This window comes from Echinops telfairi, unplaced genomic scaffold (genome assembly GCF_000313985.2).
Source record: "Echinops telfairi isolate 266 unplaced genomic scaffold, ASM31398v2 ScPeMD7_31;HRSCAF=116, whole genome shotgun sequence".
Taxonomy (NCBI): domain Eukaryota; kingdom Metazoa; phylum Chordata; class Mammalia; order Afrosoricida; family Tenrecidae; genus Echinops; species Echinops telfairi.
This window is the reverse complement of record NW_022103928.1, coordinates 43576957-43601703: the sequence shown is the minus strand read 5'-3', so window position 1 is coordinate 43601703 and position 24747 is coordinate 43576957. Positions and strand designations below refer to the sequence as shown.

Sequence of the window (24747 nt, the reverse complement as noted above, 5' to 3'; positions counted from 1 at the left end):
CACTTAATGGAAGTGAGTTTTGATCAGGGTGTGTTTGGTTTTGAGCGTGAAAAATGAAACTAGATAAAAATAGACAAATCAAAAACCCTCTTATGACTATTATGAGAACTTATTTTTCTTAACGTAATTACAACTCTGGTTTTTGCCTGTAAAACCTTACTTTGCTTAACTCTTAAAGCAAATCCTGGGTCCAGAAAGCAGACTACAAAAACTACACAGCACTCTCAAAGGCATATTTCCAAATGCTCACCTTACAACTGGCCAGAACGAATAATGAGCAAGGAAGAAACTCCCAGAAGGCAGGGCAAGGGGCACAGGATGGGCTAACCTAAGAACTTACCTTATTGCCAGGACGCGGAGTTTTCACAATTCCTTCCTGGCAGGATTCAACCATTATTACGGTCCACTGTGACATATGAGGGCTTCAAAAAGTTCATGGGAAAGTGAAATTAAAAGACAATGGCCTTTTCCCATGTTTCCTAAGTAGGAAGACTTTATTTCCTTGCCTCTTCACTCCGCCCAGTCCTCTCTGGAGGTTTGGGTAGAAAGTGGCCAATCCTTCGTCTGATCTTGGCTGCTGGCCTAGCACCAGCTGGCCTAGAGCTGCCTGGTAGAAGAAAGACTAGAGGCCAGTCCTATCTCCTGCTTAGACTACTTCTTAAAAGCCGCTTTCCTTTCCTTCCACTTCTGGTTCAAAATGGCTAAAGATTTTCCCACCAACTTTTAAATTTCCCTTCATATTTTTCATATTCCCCTTTTCTGAATGGGATATTTTTTCCAAATAATTTTATTAGGAGCTAATCCAGACATCATACCATTCCATAGTTCAATCACATCAAATAGTATTATACACTTGCTACCAGTTTCAAAACATTTCTTCTTGGACTCCTTGATATCAGCTCCCCTCAATCCCCACTCCCCTGTTCCCCCCACCCCCATACTCCCCAAGAATCATATTCTAACTATTGTCTCTATAGGCTCCTCAATCCTGGGTTTCATACACCAGAAATCAGAAAAACACACAAAATTCAAGGCTACCACAGTGACAAAATACATCACAAAAAAACCCAGATCAAGTGACAAGGTTTAACTGTTTAAGTTAGGTTTATCATTTTAATCTACTATAGTAATCTGTCCAATACTCTCTGGTAACCAGTTTATTCCCATCCCTCAATTATGGTTAGAGGGAAGTCACTAGAAGCTTATTCCTGTGTAGATCTCACAAATATATTTTGGGCTTCCAATGTGATCCATAATCTTCTGCCAACCAGAATCTCACAATTTAAGCTCTGATACTATTCCCTCCTTTGGCTTTGGGTGATATAATTTAGAATTCTTGGGTCATGGACGTTGGGGTGTTTCTTCCATGTGGACTTAGCTGACATCTCAGACGACTGCTTGTTTGGAAACATGAAGGCGTCTTTATTGTGGTTAGTCTGTTCTCTTCCATCACTGGATGTTGTGTCCGGTGTGTGCATTGGAGAGGAGGACGGGCACATGATTTGTCTTTTAATTACAGGTTGCTGGATCATAAGGAGCCACATTCAGATCTGATGGAAAAACTCTCTGTGCACTGAGATACTAAAGTCTGAGCTCATACAGGAATAGCACAGTAAAAATGAATCCCATGGAAAGGCCGTGTCTACATACCTATTTTAGTTGCCAAAATGGCAGGCTGTGGCAGAGAATATGACCTTTCTACCCCAATAAAGGTAATGCATTTAAAGAAGTTTTAAGTTATAACATGGTTACACAATATGATTTCAGTTGTGACATGATCACCTGTTTCTTTAGTCTCTACAACAGTCAAGTGTGGCTAAGGTACTAGGTTAACAACAATGAGACCTGAGTGGATATGAAGTATGCAAGCCTTATGCTCTTTCTTCTATCCTTTTTGTTGGTGCAAATAAAGATGTAGAAACTTGTATGGGTAACTACAAACATCCCAGACCACAAGAGAAAAGTTACATTTGAAGATGGCAGAGCACAAAATAGAAGTTCAGACAGATTTATTAAAAATGTTAATGAAGTATATGTAACAGAGCACCTCGCCCCACCCAGAAAAGATATGAGAAGGATCCTATCAATTTGCTTACATGATCATATTTTTGGGGGTTAAATCTGCAAAAGCAAGATATTTTAACCACAATCAGTTAGGATCACTGTCTTTTCCTATTTCAATTTCCCCTCCACACGTTTACTCTTATGCTGGACACTACTCAAACTGCCTTGTGCAGTTTTGGTTCCTGACTCGGGAAGTACTTGGAAGAAGTATGAGATATATATATATATATACATATATACATACATATATGTGTGTGTGTGTATATATCATATATATATAATATGAATGTGTTCTTTGGTATGTACTAGTAATGAAAAACAAGGTTTGTAATATACAGAGTCTGAAGTGTATAGAAAAATCTTTAACCAGCAGATACATAGTATTTTATAGAAGAGTGTGTAGTTTCTATTTTTTTTAGACCATTTTATTTGGGGCTCTTACAACTCTTGTTATAATCCATACATCAATTGTATCACAGACATATTTGTATGTATATTTCCACCATTCTTTTCTAGACATTTATTTTTTATTGAGCCCTTGGGATCAGCTCCTCTTTTTTCCCTCCCCCCACCCCGACCCTCGTGGCCCCTTGATAGATTATAGATTATTATTATTTTCATATCTCACACCAACCACTGTCTCAGTTCCCCTCTAGTTTTTGTTGTTCTTCCCCCTGGAGTGTGTAGTTTCTTATGGAATCAAAATGGAGATAATGCAAAGTATACAATGATAATAAATGACCTTTTTAGGGATGTGTGGGGAAATTGTGTGAAATAGAATTTACCAGAATTCCTATGTTTGTAAAGCACTAATCTCTAATAAACAGTAAACATATCTATAAAAATCATATATAAAAGAGTTCAAATTTGGGAATGGTTCTAAAACTTTCAATATTACCAATAATACAGTAGAATGTTAGAAAAAATCCTTCTGAGCTATCAATAATAAAAGACAATTTTTGATCAACCATGTTACTATGAACTATCTCTCCATTCTCTCCATAGGAAGTAATATTATTAAGTTGAATCTTAGGTAAGTACAAGAATGATACTTTACCAAATAGAAACTATATCGACAAAAAGAGAAAGGTAAAGCAGAATCAAATAGAAACCCACTGCGTCAAAGCAATTTATAGCGTGGCAGGTGACTGCCCCTTGCCCCTTTGGACAATATTAACACACACACACACAAACACACAAAAAGAAGCCCCGGTGGCTGAAGTAAACTGTCTCATAGAGGCCTGTAGGGCAGAGTGGAGACACGCTACAGTTTCCGAGTCTATAAATATTTTCAATAACAGAAAGCCTATCTTTCTCCTGTAGAGTGGTTTCAATTGACCTGTGGGTTAGTAGCCCAACATGTAACCCACAGCACACCATTAAGGCTCCTAAGATTTACCTCGATGGCCAAAATTCATCTCATCTAATACAAATAAAGGAAGGATTAAAGATATGTGGCTTAAAATGATACCGTTTAACTACATAACTTCTTGCTAAGAGTATGTGAATAATATAAAGTTAGTTTTATAAAACTTAAATTGTGGGTTTAAGTTTTTCTATTTACCATGCACAGGCGATTCTTCATCGGCAAACAGATATGGTTCCATTTCTTTCAAGGAACTTCGACCTTCAAGTCGGGCAAGAAGCTTGCAAATAAGAGAGAGATAGAAAATTCATTACCTAAATATATCAAATCTGTGAAGCTCAAAAGAACGATGTGCACGACATATGAAAACACTGCAGCCAAAGATGCAGGCCAGAGTGCTTATTTTGAAAAAAAAAATTTTAATCATGTTTATTGCTTATTCTGAGCTGACTTCAAAAGCCAGCCAGCCAGCATACTTCAGGAAGCCTGCAAACACCTTCCTTCTTCCCTCCTTTCATCTCACAGAATGCATCTTCTAGGAAAAGCATTCATTTAAGCTGGCCCTCAGTACTACTTTGGCAAGTCTTTATAAGGTAATGGCCAATCCTAGATTCTTTTGTTTCTTCAATAAACTCTCCATTTTAACAGAAGCTTTATTTGCCTAAGTCCTAGAAATCTATTTTCACATTTCCCAAAAGTTTATATAAAAAAATAAGCAAATAAACCCTTTCATGATTTTGAGGTCTTGGGAAGAAATGATGAAATACAAAATGCGATTCAAGAGAAGTATTATATTCATTTCTGTAGAAAATATTTTACTTCTTAAGCTATCAAATACTGATATATCTGTATACACTGGTCTATCTGTAATTGAGATTTAGCATCAAACTACTAACTTTGGGTTATAGGGCCAAAATATTTAACTATACCATACTTTTAAAATGATCTTTCTTATTATACTTAACACATCACTAATACAATTATCTGTAGTTGTCTCCCCCATTATATTGTCAACTCTTTACTGAGTAGAGAGAGGAACAAAGGTAAACAGTTCAGAAAAACTTCAGAGATACCACCAGAAGTGAGCTTCATAAAATAAGCAGAAATTTGTTAGGTGATTGGGGAGCAGGCAGATGGGACATACTAAAAGCAAATTAAAATGGCTAGAACTTGTAGCATCAAAAAGATCAAGAGATCCTAAAAACAAAGCATAAATCAGTTGATTTGGCTGATCTGGCTGGCTAGCCGGGTATCCCCTCTTCCCTCACTGCTCAGTCTGCATCTTTCCCGCAGAAAGGCTGTTTGGTTGAAGAGGTCAACCTTCTGTCATTCAGTTGAGGGTAAAGAAGCGGTTGTTCCCCTGCTAGAACCTCCAAACAAGCTCTCAGGATCACGGAATGCCATGTTTAGGATCTTAATTGTTAGTCTGCAGACAAGAAAAAGAACCAAAAGGTTTTACACTAAGAGTAAGAGACAGTGGCTAAGAACAGACACTTTGAACTACAGTATCTGAATCCCTAAGTCACGTCTCTGGGTTTTCCTCAAGCAAGAAAATCCCGCCCTCACAAGATTAAATGTGTTAAGGGTGCTTGGCATAGAGGACAAGGCACCCCATCAGACTCAACCAGAAAACACCCCTAAAGGTCAACAACAGACCTGGAACTATTTATAGGCTTTCTTTTGGGGTCCTTGATTTGTTATTTTCTTTTGCTCTGCCTTGTTTTTGTGCTTATTATTGTCTCTGCATGGCTATTTATAAGATAGGTGGGATAAACAATCCGGAGTAGAAAACAATTGGATTGAAGGTTGGAAGGGGAGGTGGGGAGGAAATGGGAGAGGGGAGGCAGGGGAGGCGGGAAAGGAAGTGGGTGTTAACAAACCCAGGGACAAGAGAACAAGTAATCTAAAATCGATGAGGAGGAGGGCGAAAGATGCCAAGCAGGGCTTGATCAAGGGCAATGTAACCCAGAGGAATTACTGAAAGCCGAATGAAGGCCGAACATGATAGTGGGACAAGAGGAAAGTAAAAGGAAATAGAGGATAGAACTAGGAGGCAAAGGGCACTTATAGAGGTCTAAATACAGGCATGTACATATGTAAATATATTTATATATGATAGGGAAATAGATTGATATACATATATTTATATGTTAAGTATCAAGGTAGCATACATCTACTCAAGTACTCCCTCAATCCAAAAACACTTTGTTCTAATTACCTGGTATTCCATGATGCTCACCTTCCTGACACTATCAGTGAAGACAAAATGGGTGCATAAGCAAATGTGGCGAAGAAAGCTGATGGTGCCCAGCTATCAAGAGATATAGTGTCTGGGATTTTAAAGGCTTGAAGTCAAACAAGCGGCCATCTAGCTGAGAAGCAAAAAAGTTCACATGGAAGAAGCACACCAGTCTATGTGATCATGAGGTGTCGATGGAATCAGTTATCCGGCATCAAAGGCCCAGAACTAAAAACTATATCAATGTGAATGAGGGGGGAGTACAGAGTGCAGACCCAAAGCCCATCTGTAGGCAACTGGACACCCCCTTACAGAAGGGTCACAGGGAGGAGAAAAGCTAGTCAGGGTGCAGTGTAGCAACAATGAAGCATACAACTTTCCTCTAGTTCTTTAATGCCCTCCCCATCCCCACCCTCCGCCACACACACACACACACACACTGTCATGACCCCAATTCTACCTTACAAATCTGGCTAGACGAGAGCATGTACACAGGTACAGATAAGAGCTGGAAACACAAGGAATTCAGGACAGATAAACCCTTCAGGACCAACAATGAGAGTAGCCATACCAGGAGGGGAAGGGGAAGGTGGAAGGAGAAAAGGGAACTAGATCACAATGATCTACTTATAACCCCCCTCCCAGGGGGACGGACAACAGAAAAGTGGGCGAAGGGAGACACCGGTCAGTGTAAGAAGTGAAAAAATAATAATTTATAAATTACCAAGGGTTCGTATGGGAGGGGGAGGGGGGAAATGAGATGATAACAAGGGCTCAAATATAAAGAAAATGTTTTGAGAATGATGATGGCAACAAATGTACAAATGTATTGTGATTTAGTATTGTGATAAGAGCTGTATGAGCCCCCAATAAAATGATTAAACAAAAGAGTGCTTGGCATAAAGGAAGCACTATAGTCTTGTTGCTGTTACACAATTCTGGCTCATAGCAACCTTGTGTACAATAGATGGAAACACTGTCTGGCGCATGCCACTCTCACAATTGTTCTATTTTAGGCTACTGTTGCAGCCATTGTTAATATCTCACAAAAAGTCTTCTTCAACACTGTCCCTTTCTACTTTAGCAAGCATGATGTCTTTTTCCAAGGACTAGTCTTGCCTGTGAACTTGCCCATCTTGGGATCCTTGCTTCGAAGGAGCATTCTCGAACTACTTATTATTTCTTCTTACGGCAGTCCTTAGTACTTTCAATAAGCTTTGTCAGCACCATACTTTAAATGTATCAATTCTTCTGCAGTCTTCCTTTATCATTGTGCAGGTTTCACATGTATGAGGAAGCTCAAAATACCATACATATACATTAGTAATCAAATTAACATAATTGTTCATTAACATTTTAAGTGGTCTTGTACAAATTTGTCCAAAGCAATTAGTTGTTTGATTTCTTGACTGATGTTTCCATGAGTGATGATTGTAGATCCAAATAAAATTAAATCCCTGTTAACTCCAATCTTTTCAGTTTTTCATGATGTTGTCTATGGTCCAGTTGTGAGGATTTTTGTTTTCTTAACATTGAGTTGCAATCTGGACTGAAGGTCATAGTTCTTGGCTTTTCATCAGCAAGTGTTTCAAGTCCTCCACACTTTCAGAAACAAGGTTGTGTCATCTGCATATCACAGGTTAATAAAGATTTCTCTAATTCTGATACGTATTCTTTTTTCACAGTCGAGCTTCTTGTATTATATGCTCAGCATATAGAGTTAAGTATGGATACAACCCTGACACACACCTTTCCTGATTTAAATCAGGCAGTATTCCTTGTTTTAATTGAGCCACTCCTTTGTTGTCAATGCACAGTTCCATATAAGCAAATGAAGTGTTCTGAAATTTCCATTCTCTGCAATATTATACATAATTTTCTATGATCCACAAAGTTAAATGCCTGTGCACAGTCAATAAAACACAGGTAAACACCTTTCTGGTATAATGTGCTTTCATCCAAAATCCATCTGATATCAGCACTGATAGCTCTTATTTCATGTCCTCTTCTGAACCTGGATTAAAATTTTGGCAGCTCCAATTGTTTATTCTTAATGTCATTACTCAAAACATTTTATAATCCTCCCTTCTGAGAATTTCTTGTAAAACAGTACTTAATAAACTATTATAATTTTCTCAAAATAACTTTTTTTTAACAAGCATGATATCTATTCCTCTTAGTTATTCATCTTGGATCTGATGTTCCACTATTATTTAAAAATCAAATTGATGGTCAAAGTTGGACATTTTTCACCATTGAGAATATTTAAACCAGTGTTCCACAATGAGTTCACCCAGAACAGAGGGGGTGAAAGTATTTTCCACATAGTATTTGATAAAATATTTACTTTTAGATTTAAACTTATAATGAAAAATAAAAATTTATGAAAGTAATTTAATTAGTTATCTTATAAACCACCTGCAGAAAATACCCTAAAATTCTGAATAGAATAGACTGACCATAATAGAGAATTGTAATTAAAGACGTTATCTAGATTTGGAGAATGTGTTAAAAGAAGAAAGATATAGTCAGCCTGAAGGCTCAGAAGGACAAAGAAATGTTTTTTAAGTGTTCGGGGTAAAAGGAACCCAACTAAATTCTGCTTGATATTGACAGTTAATCCTCTTAGGGAAAATTAACACTGAGGCTAACTTCGTTAACCCAGAAAGAATACAGTGGACACACAATTCTGGTCTATTTGGCAGTTTCAACAATCATTGTAAATTCGTCGATTTTCCATTTGTTTGGGTTCTGCATTCATAACAGTCATCTAACACTAGCGACCATTTACTGAGCATTTACTCTGGTGACTACAGTACAAACTACATATATATACACACACATATAAAGCATATGTATTTACACATAACATATATTTAAATATATATTTATATTTTTATAAAGTATGTAGTGCAATTACCAGAGTAAAATGCTCAGTATATTCCGTATATACTCGAGTATAAGCCAACCCGAATATCAGCCGAGGAACCTAATTTTACCACAAAAACTGCATTAAAACGTGCTGAAAAACTATATATACACACACACACACACACACACATATACGGTATATATATAGTATATATGTGTATATACGGTACATCAAATCTCTTTTAATATTAACCCTATTTTTCAAATGCGAAAACTAATAAGAGCCAGTACCCAAGATTTCCTGGACTCTTCTTGCAGCCTGGATAGAATTTGTCTGCTTTGCTACACAAACCGAGTTGGTATCACTGAGTCTGATAAAAACTGAGTTCAAGAACTAAAGTGAGCTTCTGGACTTATTAAATTGAGAATCCAATCATTCTGAGGTCTTATCTGTATAATTATCTGGTCTCTTTCAAACATCCCTATTAATTCTTTCTCTAATACCATGAAAAACCCCAAATGTTTTCTGCATCATCACCATTATTGGAGTTCCCACATAGTCTACAAAAGGGGTAGGTACAAGGGATATTCAGATATAACAGAGTACCTGTCCTCAAAGAATATAATGGGAAGGATCCAAAAGCTTTTTTAAATGTTTAAGTATAATAAAATATTGTAGATGCTACAATAGAAGTATACATGAGTCACTGTAAAGGAGGGGGGTTCAATATTTTTCTTTCTTGTTTAATAGTTTTATTGCACTTCATCCACATATCATACAATTCAATAGTTCAATCATATCCAGAAGAGTTGTGCAATCTTTACCAGAATCGATGTTAGAATATTTTCCTCTTCCCTGCACACATTCTTATTCATGTAACTTTTTCAATGTTGGCAAAATACGCACAACAAACCATTCTCCAACAACTTCTAGGAAGGTTCAATTCTAACATGTGCTTCTGAGAGACAGGTTTAATTTTTAATAAGATTTAGCACACTTTGTCAAGTTATATACAGAATATACATTTATAGTGACATCTAGAAAACCAACAAAATATTTCTAAAATGTTAAAACACTGCATCACCTTTTCTCTAACAAAAACCATCACCACCACAGAGAAAACTCATGGCAGGTTTGGGCAGGACTATGAAGCATATTTCAGATGCATTATACATTGATTAAAATATGCAGATTTAGAGAACTTCTAGAAATACCCTTTGATCTATAATTAGTAGTTGGATACAACTTCCAAGTATATATCTTATGGGTAAGAAAGATGTATATTAGGTTATAATTAGCAAATAACAATAATTAACTTACTTAGCACCTTCTATGAGCTAGGTTCTGTTGAAACACTTTACAAATTATAGTTCAGTTATTCCTCAAAACTTTGAAATTAACAGTATTGTTGGGTTTTTTTTGTGAGTTGCTGTGGATCTAACACAGACTCTTAATGTCCCATATGACAGTAAAACTGCTCTATAGATGGCAACACATGTACAAATGTGCTTGACACAATGGATGTATGTATGGATTGTGATAAGAATTGTTCGAGCCCCCAATAAAATGATTTTTTAAAAAACAAACAACTGTTGAATACAGCCCACAAGGACGGTGCTATGGGAAAAACTGAAGTATACGAGAGTGGTTTTCTCAAGAGGTGAAATGTCGATTGATGACATCTGGGCGTCCAACCGCCTCATAGTGCATTTGGAGTTCCACCAGATCAGATTTTCTATTTAGAGGTTCTGAAAAGATTGCGGAACAGTGTGAACAAAAAAGGCTGATTTGTGGCAGATGGGGGGACTATTTTTGCCACCACGACAATGCACCTGCTCAAGCAGCCATCTCATTGTGCCAGTTTTTGGCAAAAAAGCAGTATGCCTCTCTTGCCTCGTTCACCTTACTCACCTGGCCTCACTCTGTGCGACTTCTTTTTGTTTCTGTGAATGCAGAGGGACTGAAAACATAAAAGGACAGTGATTTGATGACATAGAAGTGAAGGGGAAAAAAAGCCAGAAGAGGTTGAAGAAACGTTTCCAAGAATGCAATCAGATTTGACAAATGTAGTTAAGTGTAATGGACAGTACTTTGAAAGTCAAAAGGTTGTTTTAGTTTAAAAAATTAAATGCATAGCTTTGGAAAAAAAACAAAAAACACCAAAAAACTGCTCTATAGGATTTTTAAGGCTGCCACCTTTTGGAAGATCACCAAGCCTGTCCTCTGAGGTGCTTCTGGGTGAGTTCAAATTGCCAACCTTTCAGCCAGTAGTGGAGTGCTTATCCAGGTGTGACACCCAGAGCCTATCATCATCCCCATAGTACAGTTGAATAAATGGGGGCATAGTTTTGATCCATGCTACATTGTATTAGAATCAAATTACAAAGTAAAACCTTTCATGGTACTCTTACACTGATTTTCAATGCTCTTCATTCATACTTCATATTCCCTCAAGGCATCTTACCAGACAACTAGTGATAGTGTCCCTAAGATGTAGTCAATACCTTAATATGTCCCTTCTTTCTATAATCCCTTCTGTGATGCATTGTAAATTTAGTCTCTATGATGCCTGGGGCTATAACCCCGTTTTGGAGGGAATGCTCTGTTAAGCGAATAGACAGGATTAAGGTGGAACATATTCTGAGTTTCACCTTACTTAAGGGTAGAGGGTATGATTCAAGTCGTCTTTGTTTCCTGGTGGGATATGGTCAGCAAAAGACAAAACCCACACCTCCATCAAAATCTTCCCTTCCTTAGTGTTGGTAGAAGCAAAAAGACCTGCTTTGACTTTTGGACATCATTGGCTTCTGGCTCTGGATCATGCATTTGGCTTGCCTTGCTTTACCTCTGGCTCCAGGGACTTGAGTTGCCAATCACCTGTCCTGATTTCACCACCCTCCACAGTTTGATGGATGAGAAGGAACCTCCAGATTCAACTTTGGATCTGGGACTTAACACCCACAACCATGTAAGCCATTTCTTTAATGCTCATGAGTTCTGTTGAGTCATTGCAGTGAATTGCCAAATTCAGGGACAAGATGGAATATAAGAAGGCGGAGTAGTGGTTAACCACAGGGAAAATGGAATGGTATAGCATTTTGGAAAAGTTGGACATTTGGGGCATTTTTAATCTCCACCTCAAACAAACAAAAACAAACTCACTGCCATCAAATAGATTCCGACTCATAGGGGTACAGTGGTTCCACGCTGGGATGCTACAGGATGCTACAGCTGCTCTCAGGAAAATGACGGGGCTTTCTACTCCCATAAAGGGTTAACAAAAACAAAACTCACTGCCATCAAGTTGATGCTGACTCACAGCGATTGTACAGGGCAGGATAGAACTGCCCTGTGGGTTTCCAATACTGTAACTGTTTAGAGTAGAAAGCCCCATCTTTCTCCCAAGGAGTGGCGGTGGATTCAAGCTACTGACCTTTCAGATCACAGCCCAACTGGCGACCACTACACCACCAGGGCTCTTCAATAAAGAGTTGACATACTTAGAAACTCAGAGGCAGTTCTACCTTGTCCTATAGGATGGCTGTGAATCCTTTGGACTGATCTTGTATTGATTCTTCTACAAGAAATTTCCATAATCTCTACTGATCTAAAGGTTAAGTGACTTAGTCAAGAACCTACACTAAATGGCAAGGCCAGGGGTGCATACCTATTCCAGTATTTTTCATGGGTGCTATGAAATGTAATGGATGTCATAGAAAGCATGCCAACACGAGGTTGGAGTTATCCAAGAATATGAGTAAGTTAAGTATGTTCAAATGTATTCTGGTTTTTGTTTTTTTAAATTTTATAGTGATGTTTGTTTTTTTTCCAGATTTATTCTGTTGAATAAGGATCCTGTTAAATTCGTCATACTTTATTGAAGTCAATGTCTTGTACAATGTGTGTTACAAATACTGGGAAGGACTAGGTTCTTCAGCTTCTTTTTCCATCGCTAAATCCTTAGAGCTAAAGTATCTCAGATTCTGAAACAAGAATATTATCTCCCTGACTCTACTTAAACCTACATTTTATTTATGCTAGCCTAAATTCGAGTTTGATCATTTATATGCAATCCAATGAAAATTGTTAGGTATATTAGAGACGTCTTCTAACCTCACATTTTCTCATCTGAAACAACTTTGTTTCCAAAGGCAGAATAATAATAAGCAAGTACCGTGACATCAGAGAAGATGAGGCAGTCTCCTGAAAAATTTTACAGCCAACATTAAGTTTCCCATACTGGTGATTAAAATCCCTGAGGCATGCTGGAATTATCCAGAGGGTTGCAAAAGCAGTTAACTATCCTCTATCCTGCATTGTGGGCTTAGTATAAAAGCTTTTATTATTTTCAGGGGGGTGCTGAATAATTTTTTCCTGAAAGGGAGACAGTAGACAAATAAGTCTGGGACCCTATGATTTACAGGCTAATAAACCCTAAATAAGGTTGCTATAAGTTAGATTTAACTCAGTGATAATGGGTTTGGTTTCTGGTTTTGATTAAAGAACTTTTTTCAGTTTAAAAAAAATCATTTCATTAGGGACTCATACAACTCTTATCATAATCCATACATACATCCATTGTGTCAAGCACATTTGTACATTTGTTGCCGTCATCATTCTCAAAACATTTGTTTTCTACTTGAGCCCTTGGTATCTGGTCCTCATTTTCCCCCTCCCTACCTGCTGCCCCTTCCTCATGAACCCTTGATAATTTATAAATTATTATTATTTTGTCATGTCTTACAATGTCCAACATCTCTCTTCACCCACTTTTCTGTTGTCTGTCCCCCAGGGAGGAGATTATATGAAGATCTTTATAATTGGTTTCCGCTTTCTACCCCACCTTCCCTTCACCCTCCTGGTATTGCCACTTTCACCACTGGTCCTGAAGGGTTCATCTGTCCTGGATTCCCTGTGTTTCCAGTTCCTATTTGTACTAGTGTACATCCTCTGGTCTACCAGGATTTTTAAGGTAGAATTGGGACAATAGTGGGGGTGGGGGTGGGGGTGGGGAGCATTTAAAAACTAGAGGAAAGTTGTATGTTTCACTGTTGCTACACTGCACCCTAACTGACCTGACTCCTCCCCGTGACCCTTCTGTAAGGGGATCTCGATTTGCCTAGAGATGGGCTTTGGGTCCCCACTCTGCACTCCTCCTCATTCACAACGATATGATTTTTTGTTCTTTGATGCCTGATACCTGATCCCTTTGACACCTCGTGATCACACAGGCTGGTGTGCTTCTTCCATGTGGACTTTGTTGCTTCTAAACTAGATGGCCGCTTATTTACCTGCGAGCCTTTAAAAACTCAGACACTTTATCTTTTTATAGTGGGGCACCATCAGCTTTCTTCACCACATTTGCTTATGCACCCATTTGTCTTCAGTGATCGGGTCAGGAAGGTGAGCATCATGGAATGCCAGTGTATAGAACAAAGTGTTCTTGCATTGAGGGAGTACTTGAGTGGAGGCCCACTGTCCACCTGCTACCTTAATACTAAACCTATAAATATAAACACATAGATCTATTTCCCCATCATCATATATATGTATATAAACTTAATATGTACAAACCTGTATTTAGACCTCTATGATTTTTTACAGTTTTGACATATAATCCATATACCATATATTTAAATGATTTAAACATATTCAAGAATTGTACAATCACAAACACAATAGAATTTAAAACATTTTTGTCATTTTTGGTTTTGCGTTTTTGGGGACCATCACATAAAAAATGGATATCCAAAGAAAAGTAGAGGGTAGTAGACTTTTAAAATGTCTTCCCCACACGATCGTTAAAGATAAAGTGGGTGCATAAGCAAATGTGGTGCCGAAAGCTGATGGTGCACAGCTATCAAAGATATAGTGTATGGTGTCTTAAACGCTTGAAGATAAATAAGCAGTCATCTAGCTCAGAAGCAATAAAGCCCACATGGAAGAAGCACACCAGGCTGTGTGATCATGAGGTGTCAATAGGATCAGATATAAGGTATCAAAGAACAAAAAATCATATCATTGTGAATGAGGGCAAGTGCAGAGTGGAGACCTAAAGCCCATCTGTAGGCAACTGGACATCCCCTTACAGAAGGGTTGCGGGGAGGAGACGAGCCAGTATAGCAACGATGAAATATACAACTTTCCTCCAGTTCTTTCCTCCCCCCACTATCATGAACCCAATTCTACCTTACAAATCCGACGAGACCAAAGAATGTACACTGGTACAGACAAGAGCTGAAAACACAGGGAATCCAGGACAGATAAACCCCTCAGGACCAATAATGAGAGTAGCGATACCAGGAAGGGAAGAGGAAGGTGGGAAGAGGGGGAACAGATCACAAGGATCTACATATAACCCTCTCCCAGGAGGGCGGACAACAGAAAAGTGGGCAAAGGGAGACATCAGTCAGTGTAAGACAGGAACAAATAATAATTTATAAATTATCAAAGGTTCGTGGATGGGAGACGGAGGGGGAAAAATGAGGAGCTGATACCAAGGGCTCAAGTAGAAAGGAAATGTTTTGAGAATGATGATGGCAACAAATGACCGAATGTGCTTGACACAATGGATGGATGGATGGATGGATTGTGATGAGTTGTATGAGCCCCCAATAAAATTATTTACAAAAACATGGGAAAAATTTCCCCGTTTACATCCCGAAATGGTTTTAAAGGTTACCACCATGCTGCCAATATCATTCCTAACTTTACAAGTTCAATAATTCTCATAATCATCCATACTGTTCCTATTATGGAAGGATAGCAAGAAAAAAAAATTGCAATTGACCTTTAGAAACTACCTGAATTCAAATCCCAACTCTACCACTTGAGAGCTACGCAAATTTAGGTAAATTACTTAACCCCTGTCTTCTGTGTTTATCTTAACACCAACTCAGGAAATGAAAAAAGGACATTGTCCATGGTACTGGCACTACAAAAAGTACCCTGTAAGTGATAACGCTATTAAATAAAACTCACAATCATAAAGACAAATAAGCAAAAGACACAGGTTTACTGGTCAGATGTAGACAGGTGGAATCCCTTAGACTAAATGGTCTTTGGTCATCCTCCAGGCCTAGACTTGAACTCACCCACAACTCAATGGTCAGACAAACAACAGATAATTCTCTACAGTGAACAATAACAACACTAGGGAGGTTCACACTCCTTAGACTCAACCATTTCAGATGGAAAAAAGGCATTATTTACCCAAGGACAAAACTCAGAAGAAGTAGAAAGAATAGACATGAGAAACGGGGAAAAGTGGGATGAGTGAGGTTATGTGGCAACTGCCATCAATGACATGAACTAATGTATATGAATTGTTGAATGAAAAATCAATTTGCTCAGTAAATCACCTAATTCATGAAAGTTTTTTAAAAAGTGATAGCTATTGTTACTTCCTATCTCTTGTGTATTTTTTCTTCTACCTAGAATGTCCTTAACCTCTTCTCTCAATTACTTGGGGAGGGGTGGGGGAGTGTCTAAATCCCCTAAGGCCTAGATTATTGGACGAATTAAAATTCTATGCATTCTTCAAGGCCGCATCCTTTCATGAAGCTATTACTATACATAAGTACATATTACAGTTAAGCTTCCTCCATCTGACTAAACTTTTAAAAGGGAAGACATCTATCCTGCTTTGCCACTAGTTCCAAGGTGCTTTTCACTTAGTGGAAACTTTGCAGCAGCTTGTTATACTTACGGTAAACATGGAATTGAGAGAAAGATGAAGAGTACAAAGAACCTCAAATGACTTAATAGATTTCCACGTGTTAGGAAAACCTATGCAAACTTCTATGACCAAAAGGCTATGAGCATTCACAGGATATCATCAGGATCCTTAATTTTCAGTACCATAAGTTACTTTGTGCCGACTAAATTGGGGGGATGGGGGTACAGTGACTCTGTGTATTATTTCCATATTTTAAAAAAGTTCTGATATATAAATCATATTTCATATAATTTAATAGTTCAATCATAATGAGTTATGCAATCATCACCACAATTTCAGAACATTTTCTGCTTTCTCATACTGATCGCTGTCCGTGGCCAATTTCCCACCAACCTCTCCGGCAATGCCCCTAGGAATTAATCCAGTTACTGTCTGTATACATTTTCCTATCCTGGATTTCCATACAGAAAATTATATAAAACACAAACAAGAAACAAACAAAACCAATGACAATAACAGAGAAAAACCTCAATTGATAAGAAAGGATAAAACATTAAATTTTGAAATGAATCAAAAGGCAGATCATATTATATATAAGGTATTACATTTTAACCCAAGTACACCTGCCAAAATTGACTTTACCATGCTCTCTTCTTGCAAGGCAATTCACATCCCTGGATTATGGGCAGAGGCAATCAACCAGAAGCTTAGTCCATGTGGGGCCCTGCAAATGGGTTCTGGGCTTTAACTGTCATGCAAAACCTTCTGCAAGCTGCGTATTTAGAATTTACACTCTTTCCATTCTTTCCTTCAGATTTGGGTTTTGATGCTTACAAATTTTGGATCAGACAGGTTGGTGTGCTTCTTCCATGTGGACTTAGCTGACACCTCACTTGGATGGCTGTTTGCTTTAAAACAAGATTTTTAAAGAGCCCCTCCCCCTTTTTTTCTGATAGCCGGCACCCTCTAGTTTCTTCACATTTTGCTACAGCAGCCATATCTTCAGTGACCTTTTCATGAGGGCAAGGATTGAGTAGGGCCATGTCCTAAGAACAAAATGTGCATAGATTAGGATTACATTTAAGTCCAAGTCCTGAATTCACTCATATAACTTTTACATCTTTTTTTGATGTTTCCTGAATCATTCAATATTTTCATTCAGTATTGTCTCCAGTCTTTCAATATTACAACTTGAGACGTGAATGTTTTCTGTAGTTCTTTCAGTTTATTATATTTGGAGCGTGTTCTTCCTTAAGAACTGAAGAAGATCCAACAACATTCGAAGCAGTATATTGACAAGGAGCTGCCAGAGGTTCAGGCCAGAATAAGAGGATGTGGAACAAGGGATATCATGGCTGCTATCAGATGGGTCTTGGCTCAAAGCCGAGAAGACCAGAAAGATGCTTACTTGCGTTTTATTCACTATGCTGAGGCATTTGACTGTGTGGACCATAACAAATTATGGAGAGCCTTAAGAGGAATGGGAATTCTACAACAGGCTATGGTGCTCACACAAAAATTGTACATGGACCAAGGAGTAGTTGTGTGTATAGAACAAGGGAATCTTGAGTAGTTTAAAATCAGGAAAAATGTGTCAGGGTTGTATCCTCTCACTAGTTATTCAGCGTATATGCTGAGCAAAAAATCAGAGAAACTAGATTATATGAAGAATGAGGTATCAGGATTGGAGGCTTGTTAACAACTTGTCATATGCAGATGACACACCTTGTTTGCTGAAAATGAGAAGGACTTGACATACGTGCTAATGAAGATCAAAGATGGCAGCCCTCAGTATGCGTTATGATGTTACCAAAGAACACTGAACGTACTATGAACTACCATAAAAATTCAGAAGTACAGCCAGAATGCTCCCTGGCATTAACGATGTTGAGACGCTATCTCACATACTTAGGGCATGGCATCAGGAAGGGCCAGTCCGTGAAGAAGGACATTGAGCCTGGTAAAATAGAGGATCAGTGAAAATGGTAAAACCCTGCAGAAGATGGACTGACAGTGGCTACAAAAATGGGCTCAAGCACAGGCCTGATGGTGAGGATGGCACAGAAGGAGGCCGTGTTTCATCATGAGTTTGAACCAATTCAATTACACTACTGCCATTACCACTAGTGTCATTAGCACTTGACCACTCCATAGTTTTGTTTGTTTTGATACATCCTGACACTTCTAGTATGCATTACAACTCAATGTAAAGAAAAATTCTCTCAACTGGACCTATAGATAACTAATGATAAACAGTGAAAAGATTGAAGTTGTCAAGGATTTCGTCTTGCTTGAATCCATAACCAGTGCTCATGGAAACAACAGTCAAGAGATCAAATGATGTATTACAGTAGGTAAATCTGCTACTCCTTACCCAAACCATGGTATTTTCAATCCCCTCATATACATATAAAAGTTGGGCTCTGAATAAGAAAATCTGAAAAGGAACTGATGCTTTTGAATTATGGTGCTGGTGAAGAAGGCTGAAAGTACGGTGGGCAGCCAAAAGAATGACCAAATCTGTCTTGGAAGAAGTACAGCTAGAATATTCCTTAGAGGCAAGGATCGTGAGGCTTTATCTCCCGTTCTAACTGGTCATTTTAAGAGTAGGAAGTAGATGTGTTGTAGATTAGCCGCAGTCTTTCTCCCTATCAACATCGTGCTTGCAGGTTCTGCGGTGCTCCGACAGGTAGGTCCATAAGCAGCTGTAAGAGAGTAGTACGATGAGAACACCACAGTGAGGGTTTCACTTGGCAACACAGAGGTTGTTGATAATCTAGACAAGAGCACTATTAGTGAAAGGACAGTGCTAGAAGCCAGATTAGTCATGGTCATAGGGTGGATTCTGAATCATGGCAACCCTACAGGACAGAATAGAATGGCTCCCTAGGATTCTGAGGCGGTAAGATAACTACATCACTCTCCTGTGGAATAGCTGTTGAGTTGGTTTGATCTGGATGGCCTTTCAGTTGGTAGCCCAACACTTCAGGCAAATTACAATGGGAGAGAAAAAGAGCGAAAGCAATGGGTACAAACAGCTCTTGGCCTGATGAATAGTATAGAAATGGGAATGGAGGAGGGGATGTAATATTCAAGGAAGTTTTCTATTTGTTGTTTTTTTTAAAAAACAAAAAATTCTTGAGTACGTTGGAAGGAAAGACAAATGCTAATGCTGAAGACAAAAGAAACTGTAAGAGTAGGGCTACTTTGCAGGTATGATATCCTTGTGGAGGAGGAATGGGGCGGATTAATCCACACACAATTAGGAAAGTTGCCCTTTCTTGTTTACCTTTGTTTAAACCTTGCAATTCTACTAGAATTCATTATAATTTGATAAACTTTTGCTGCTTCCCATTCGAAGTTAGAAATCCACCCACCTCCCTTTGAATGCGAGATCTCCCAAATACCTACAGCTGAAATGTGGATAAGTCCCTCCAGTGTATAACCTGAGAACTAGACAGCCTATTTCAGGTGTAACCACATAAATTTATTGAGTGCTCCAGAAGATGCCCTCCTTAGACTAAGATTATTATTTTTCATTAAACTTCATTTTTCCTGAGACCTCATTTTCCTTGCTTACATAAGACAGATCTTTCTACTCCCATAAAGGGTCACGTCTCAGAAACTTACAGGGGCAATTTTATCCTGTTCCAAGGCTCTAGGAATTGAAATGTTTCAGCAAGATGAATGAAGAAGCACTGGAAGCACTCACTTGTCTCTGCCGGGAAATTTGAATGACAGCTACTTGGCCAAGAGACCAGAAGCGATCCATATTTGTGCCCAGTACAAAGAAAGGTGACCCAAGAGAATGCTCAAACTATAAAACGATATAATCGATATCGCATCCAAGTAAAATTCTGCTGAAGATCATCCAACACTTATAGCAGACTAGTGACAGGGAACTGTCAGAAGTTCAGGCCGGATTCTGAACAAGATGTGGAACAAGGGATATCATTGCTGATTTCAGATGGATCTTGGCTCAAAGCAGAGAATACCAGAAAAGATGTTTACTTGCATTTTATTGACTATGCAAAGGCATTCGACTTTGTGGACTTTAACAAACTGTGGATAACCTTGAGAAGAATGGGGATTACAGAACACTTCATTGTGCTCATTCAGAACTCAGATTTGGATCAAGAGGCAGTTGTAACAGAACAAGGGAATACTACCTGGTTTAAAATCAGGAAAGGTGTGCGTCAGGGTTATAGCTCTCACCAAACTTACTGAATCTGAATGCTGAGCAAATCACAGAAGCTGAATTATATGAAGAATGAAGTATCAGGACTGGAGGAAGGCTTATTAACCTGCGGTATGCAGATGACACATCCTTGCTCGCTGAAAGTGAGGAGGACTTGAAACACTTGTTGATGAAGATCAAGGATTGTAGCCTTCGGTATGGATTACAATTCAATGTAAGGAAGACCAAAACCTTCAAAACTGGACCAATAGGTAACATAAACGTGTTGCTGGAGGTGCTCTGAAGGAGTTGCCAATGCCAGGTGGGTTATAACAAAAGGAAGAACTTCATTGGGCTGGCATGTGACTCAGCAGATTCACATGAAGAGACTGAGCCCCCACTTTGGAGTCTTGCAAACCTTTATAGGGAAGCCATACACGGTCCCCAGCGATTGCCTGACCGGGAGGCTAACAAGGGCTTTTCCCCACAGGCCAGTGGGTGGAAGTTCTTGTGGATACAGTGGTGGTGTAAGCATTTCAGCGCTGGCTTGGGTCTCCAATGGCTCCTCTGGCTCCAGAGCTGTAGGTAGCTCCATGAGTCTTGTCAATGCAAATGTCTCACAGGGAGTGAGCATGTGTCCAGCTTCCAGTGAGCTATTAATCTCCTTTGCACCTCCAAATGAGGTCATCAAGCTGCGACCTGATTGACAGGCTAAACTCCACCCCTCCACTCTTAACCCTTTCAAATTGACAACAGATTATGTAACTACCACAAAGGTCTATAAGCAATAATCTAAATTCCTACTGCAAAACAAAAAAAACACAACAAATAAAAGAAAAATACAACAGAACTAAAAGCAAACAGAAGGAAGGTCATAATAAACAAAAGAAAATGAGGAGATTGAAAACAAATGAAACAAAGAATTTCGGGGGAAATGTAATATGATAAATAAACCTCTGGAACAGCTGACATAAATAAAAAGAGAAGACACAAATAGCCAATATCAGGAATGAATTAAGGGCTATTGCTACAGATTTATGCAGCCATTAAAAAGATGAAACGGGCATAACTCAAAACAAGAACAGCTGCAGATATCCATTAATAATGAAGATGTAAAATATACAACGTATGAATGTAGGAATATTACAAGTTGCAAAAATGAAATGCAACTCGTATGAAATTCACTCATAAGCTGAAATGATTTGGTATTGGCCACTCTGAAGCAGATAATTATATTGTCTACTATGCTAGGAAAGGCAAATTGAATAGAAAGGCTTCACATTCATGATCAGAATTAGTATTTCAAGATCTAACAAAGTATAATGTTATAATTATTAAACATAATTCCATCCACCTACAAAAAGGTTAGTTAATATGACTATCATTCAAGTTTATGCAACCACCTCTAATGCAAAAATGAAGAAACTAAAGATTTTCACCAACTTCTGTAGTCTGAAACTGATCAAACACGCATGCACGATGCACTGATACTAGTGACTAGAATATAAAAGTTGGGGGGAGGAATATAGCTTTATAGTAAAGGATTACATGATAAAAGTTCACAAAGCCTACAGATTACTTATTGCAAGTATCTTTTTCAACAACATCAATGACTATATTCATGGATTTTACTCTTTCTGTGGAAAGAGACAATGTCAGTACAGAGACAAGGGCTAATTGTAGAATAATCCATGGCTCACATGCCAGTTCAAGTTAGAAGAAGAAAATTAAAACAAGTGCACACAAACCAAACTATGACCTTGAGCATATGCCTCCTGGATTTAGAGTTCTACTCATGACTATTTGCCACCATGGACACAAATGAGTAGTTGAGTTGTGAGGTGACATCAAGGGCATAGTACATATACATGAAGTAAAAGACCATTAAAAAGACAGGAAAGAAAAGACCAAAGTGACACTGAAATTTGACCTTGAACGTAAATTCAAATGGAAGAAACAATGAAGTCAAAGAGCTGAACAGAAAATTTCAAAAGCCAGCTTCAGGGAACAGAGTAAAATATCATAATGAAATGTATAAAGGCTTGGAGTTAGTTAACCAAAAGGCAAGAGCGTGCTCATCTTGGCATATCTTAAGCTAACAGAATTGAAGAAAAAGTCCAAGCCTCAAATTGCAATAATGAAGGATTTTATAGGCAAAATATTGAACACACGAAGCATCAAAAGAAAATGGAAGGAATATACAAGCATGGTACCAAAAATAATTGGTTGACATTTAACCATTTGAAGAGGTAGCATATGATCAAGTCCCAGTTGCACTTAAGCTATAGGTGACAACGAACTGACAGAATACCATTTAAAACGGTTCAATAAACTGATGCAGTGTTGGAAGCCCTGACTCATCTGTGTCAAAAAATGTGGAAGGCAGAGACCTGGCAAACCGATGGGAAGATAGTCATTTATACTCATTCCAAAAGACAGGTGACCAAACAGAATGTAGAAATTATCAAACAATATCAATACCGCACAGAAGTAATGTTGCTGAAGGTAATTAAAAAATAGTTGCAGAAATACATCAACAAGGAGCTGGCCAAAAATTCAAGTCCAATTCAAAAGGCGTGGAAAAAGGGGTATCTGACGGATCTTGCTGAAAGCAGAGAATACCAGAAAGATGGTTACTTGCCTTTTATTGACTATGCAAAGGCATTCGACTGTGTGGATCATAACGAACTACGGATAACACTGCTAACAGTGGGGATTTCGGAATACTTCATTGTGTTCATATGGAACCTGTCCACAGATCAAGAGAGTAGTTCAAACAGAACAACAGGACGCCCAATATTGAATGGCATGTTTTCACAACCTGTACCTTCATTTCTAACCCAATCCTCCTTACTAGTTATTTCAGGGCAGCCCCTTCCCCCAACCTCTCAGAAAGACGGATGGCCTGCTGGACTTTGTAGCCCCTGCTTCCAGCATCCCAAGGAGCTTATCTCTCCGGGCAGGGTCCACACAGCCCCTTCCCCCAGCATTCCAAGAAGCAAGTCTGCGAAAAACAAGATGCTTTACTCACAGGCCCCTTCCTGACTCAAAGCCTGCAGCTGCAGCACTAAAAGCTTCACCTTGCTCTTATCAGCACCGACGTCCTTAGCTCGAGCCCTAGATATGACCCCCCACCCCACCCCCGCCTCACTGCCAGTCGCCACTTCCCTGACCCAGATCGTTGGGTCGTCGAATCCGCCCAGTAGTTCTTTCCCTGCTTTAATAAAGCCTTTCTCAACTTCACATGCCCGGCTGAATTCGACCTCCGTTCGGCGTCTCCGTTTTCACCTCTCACCTACCAGCAGTGGTTGACCAAACTACGTGCCAGAGACCTGTACAGTTCGACGCCTAAATCAATTCTTGCACAAAGGCGAGCCCCGGGGGAACCGCGGACCAGAGAGGCGTCACCTTCGAGACGCCGCGCCAGCCAGAGTCTCAGCGCCCGGGATGCCCAGCGGCCGCGGCCGGCCGCGCGCCACCTCCCACTGCAGGGTCGGCCTGGCCGCAGGGGGTCCCGCTTCTCCAGCCGCCCTGGACCCCCGGGGCTCCCCACTCGCCCTCAAACCGTGCCTTTCTCGCTCCCGCTCCACCTCCTTTCCTCATCCCTCGCCTCCCCACCCCTGCCCGCAAGCGGCGCTCACCTCCGTTCCAGACTCTGTCCTGTGCCGATCACTACACATTGCCCCGAAGGCTCAACTTTCCCGCCGCCGCCGCCATTTATCGACCCAGAGGCTCTCACAGCCAGTCAGAAAGGCCGGGTTCCGAGCATGCGCAGACCGGCACTCGACCTACGCGTTTCCCAGGAAAAGGCATGCGCAAGACACCCACCCTGCGGTCCCGGGAGCTGCGCCTTGAGCTTGCGCAAAACACCCGCCCTCGGTCCGCGGGTTTCCCAGAGCAAGCTCGCGCAGGACACCCACGCTGGGGCCCCGGGCACTCCCGAGCGAGCATGCGCGCGACACTCCCTCCCGGGCGGGAGACGCAGCGTTACCGTGCAGCGCAGGCCGGGTGCGCGCCTTCCTGCTGGCCGCGGGGAGCAACCCATCTTTGCTCAAGCGAAAGTCAGGCTTACCTGTCCCTGGTCTAGATCTCCTTTGGAGACCAGAAAACAACTCATGATTTTGTCTTATTGTCTGTTGTAAAGTTCAAGTCATGTTGTGTGTCTGTGATCGGAACTAAAAGCACGCACTTAAAAAAAAAAGTTCTAAGTCTCCCTACTTGTTAGCTCTAGGGAATGTATCCAACACGTATTTTTTAATACATATTAGAGAATAATGAATGCTCTAGTGGACCTTTATGTACCTGCATGTGTGCGAACAGATTCGATGAATGCCTTTGTTTCAGATGACCT

At 39.6% G+C, this 24747-nt stretch overlaps 1 protein-coding gene across 1 annotated transcript in view; it reads right to left on the bottom strand.

The window, feature by feature from the left end:
• The window catches only part of XRCC2 (X-ray repair cross complementing 2), a 34151-nt gene extending 10054 nt beyond the window's left edge, over nt 1–24097 (bottom strand). Inside the window, exons 1-2 of the mRNA XM_045290020.1 lie at nt 24038–24097; nt 3629–3710 (exon numbers count right to left, since the gene is read on the bottom strand). Coding sequence (XP_045145955.1) covers nt 3629–3710; nt 24038–24076 — 121 coding nt within the window. The 5' untranslated portion in view covers nt 24077–24097. The remainder of the gene's footprint in view (nt 1–3628; nt 3711–24037) is intronic.
• Between the last annotated feature and the right edge of the window lie 650 nt (nt 24098–24747).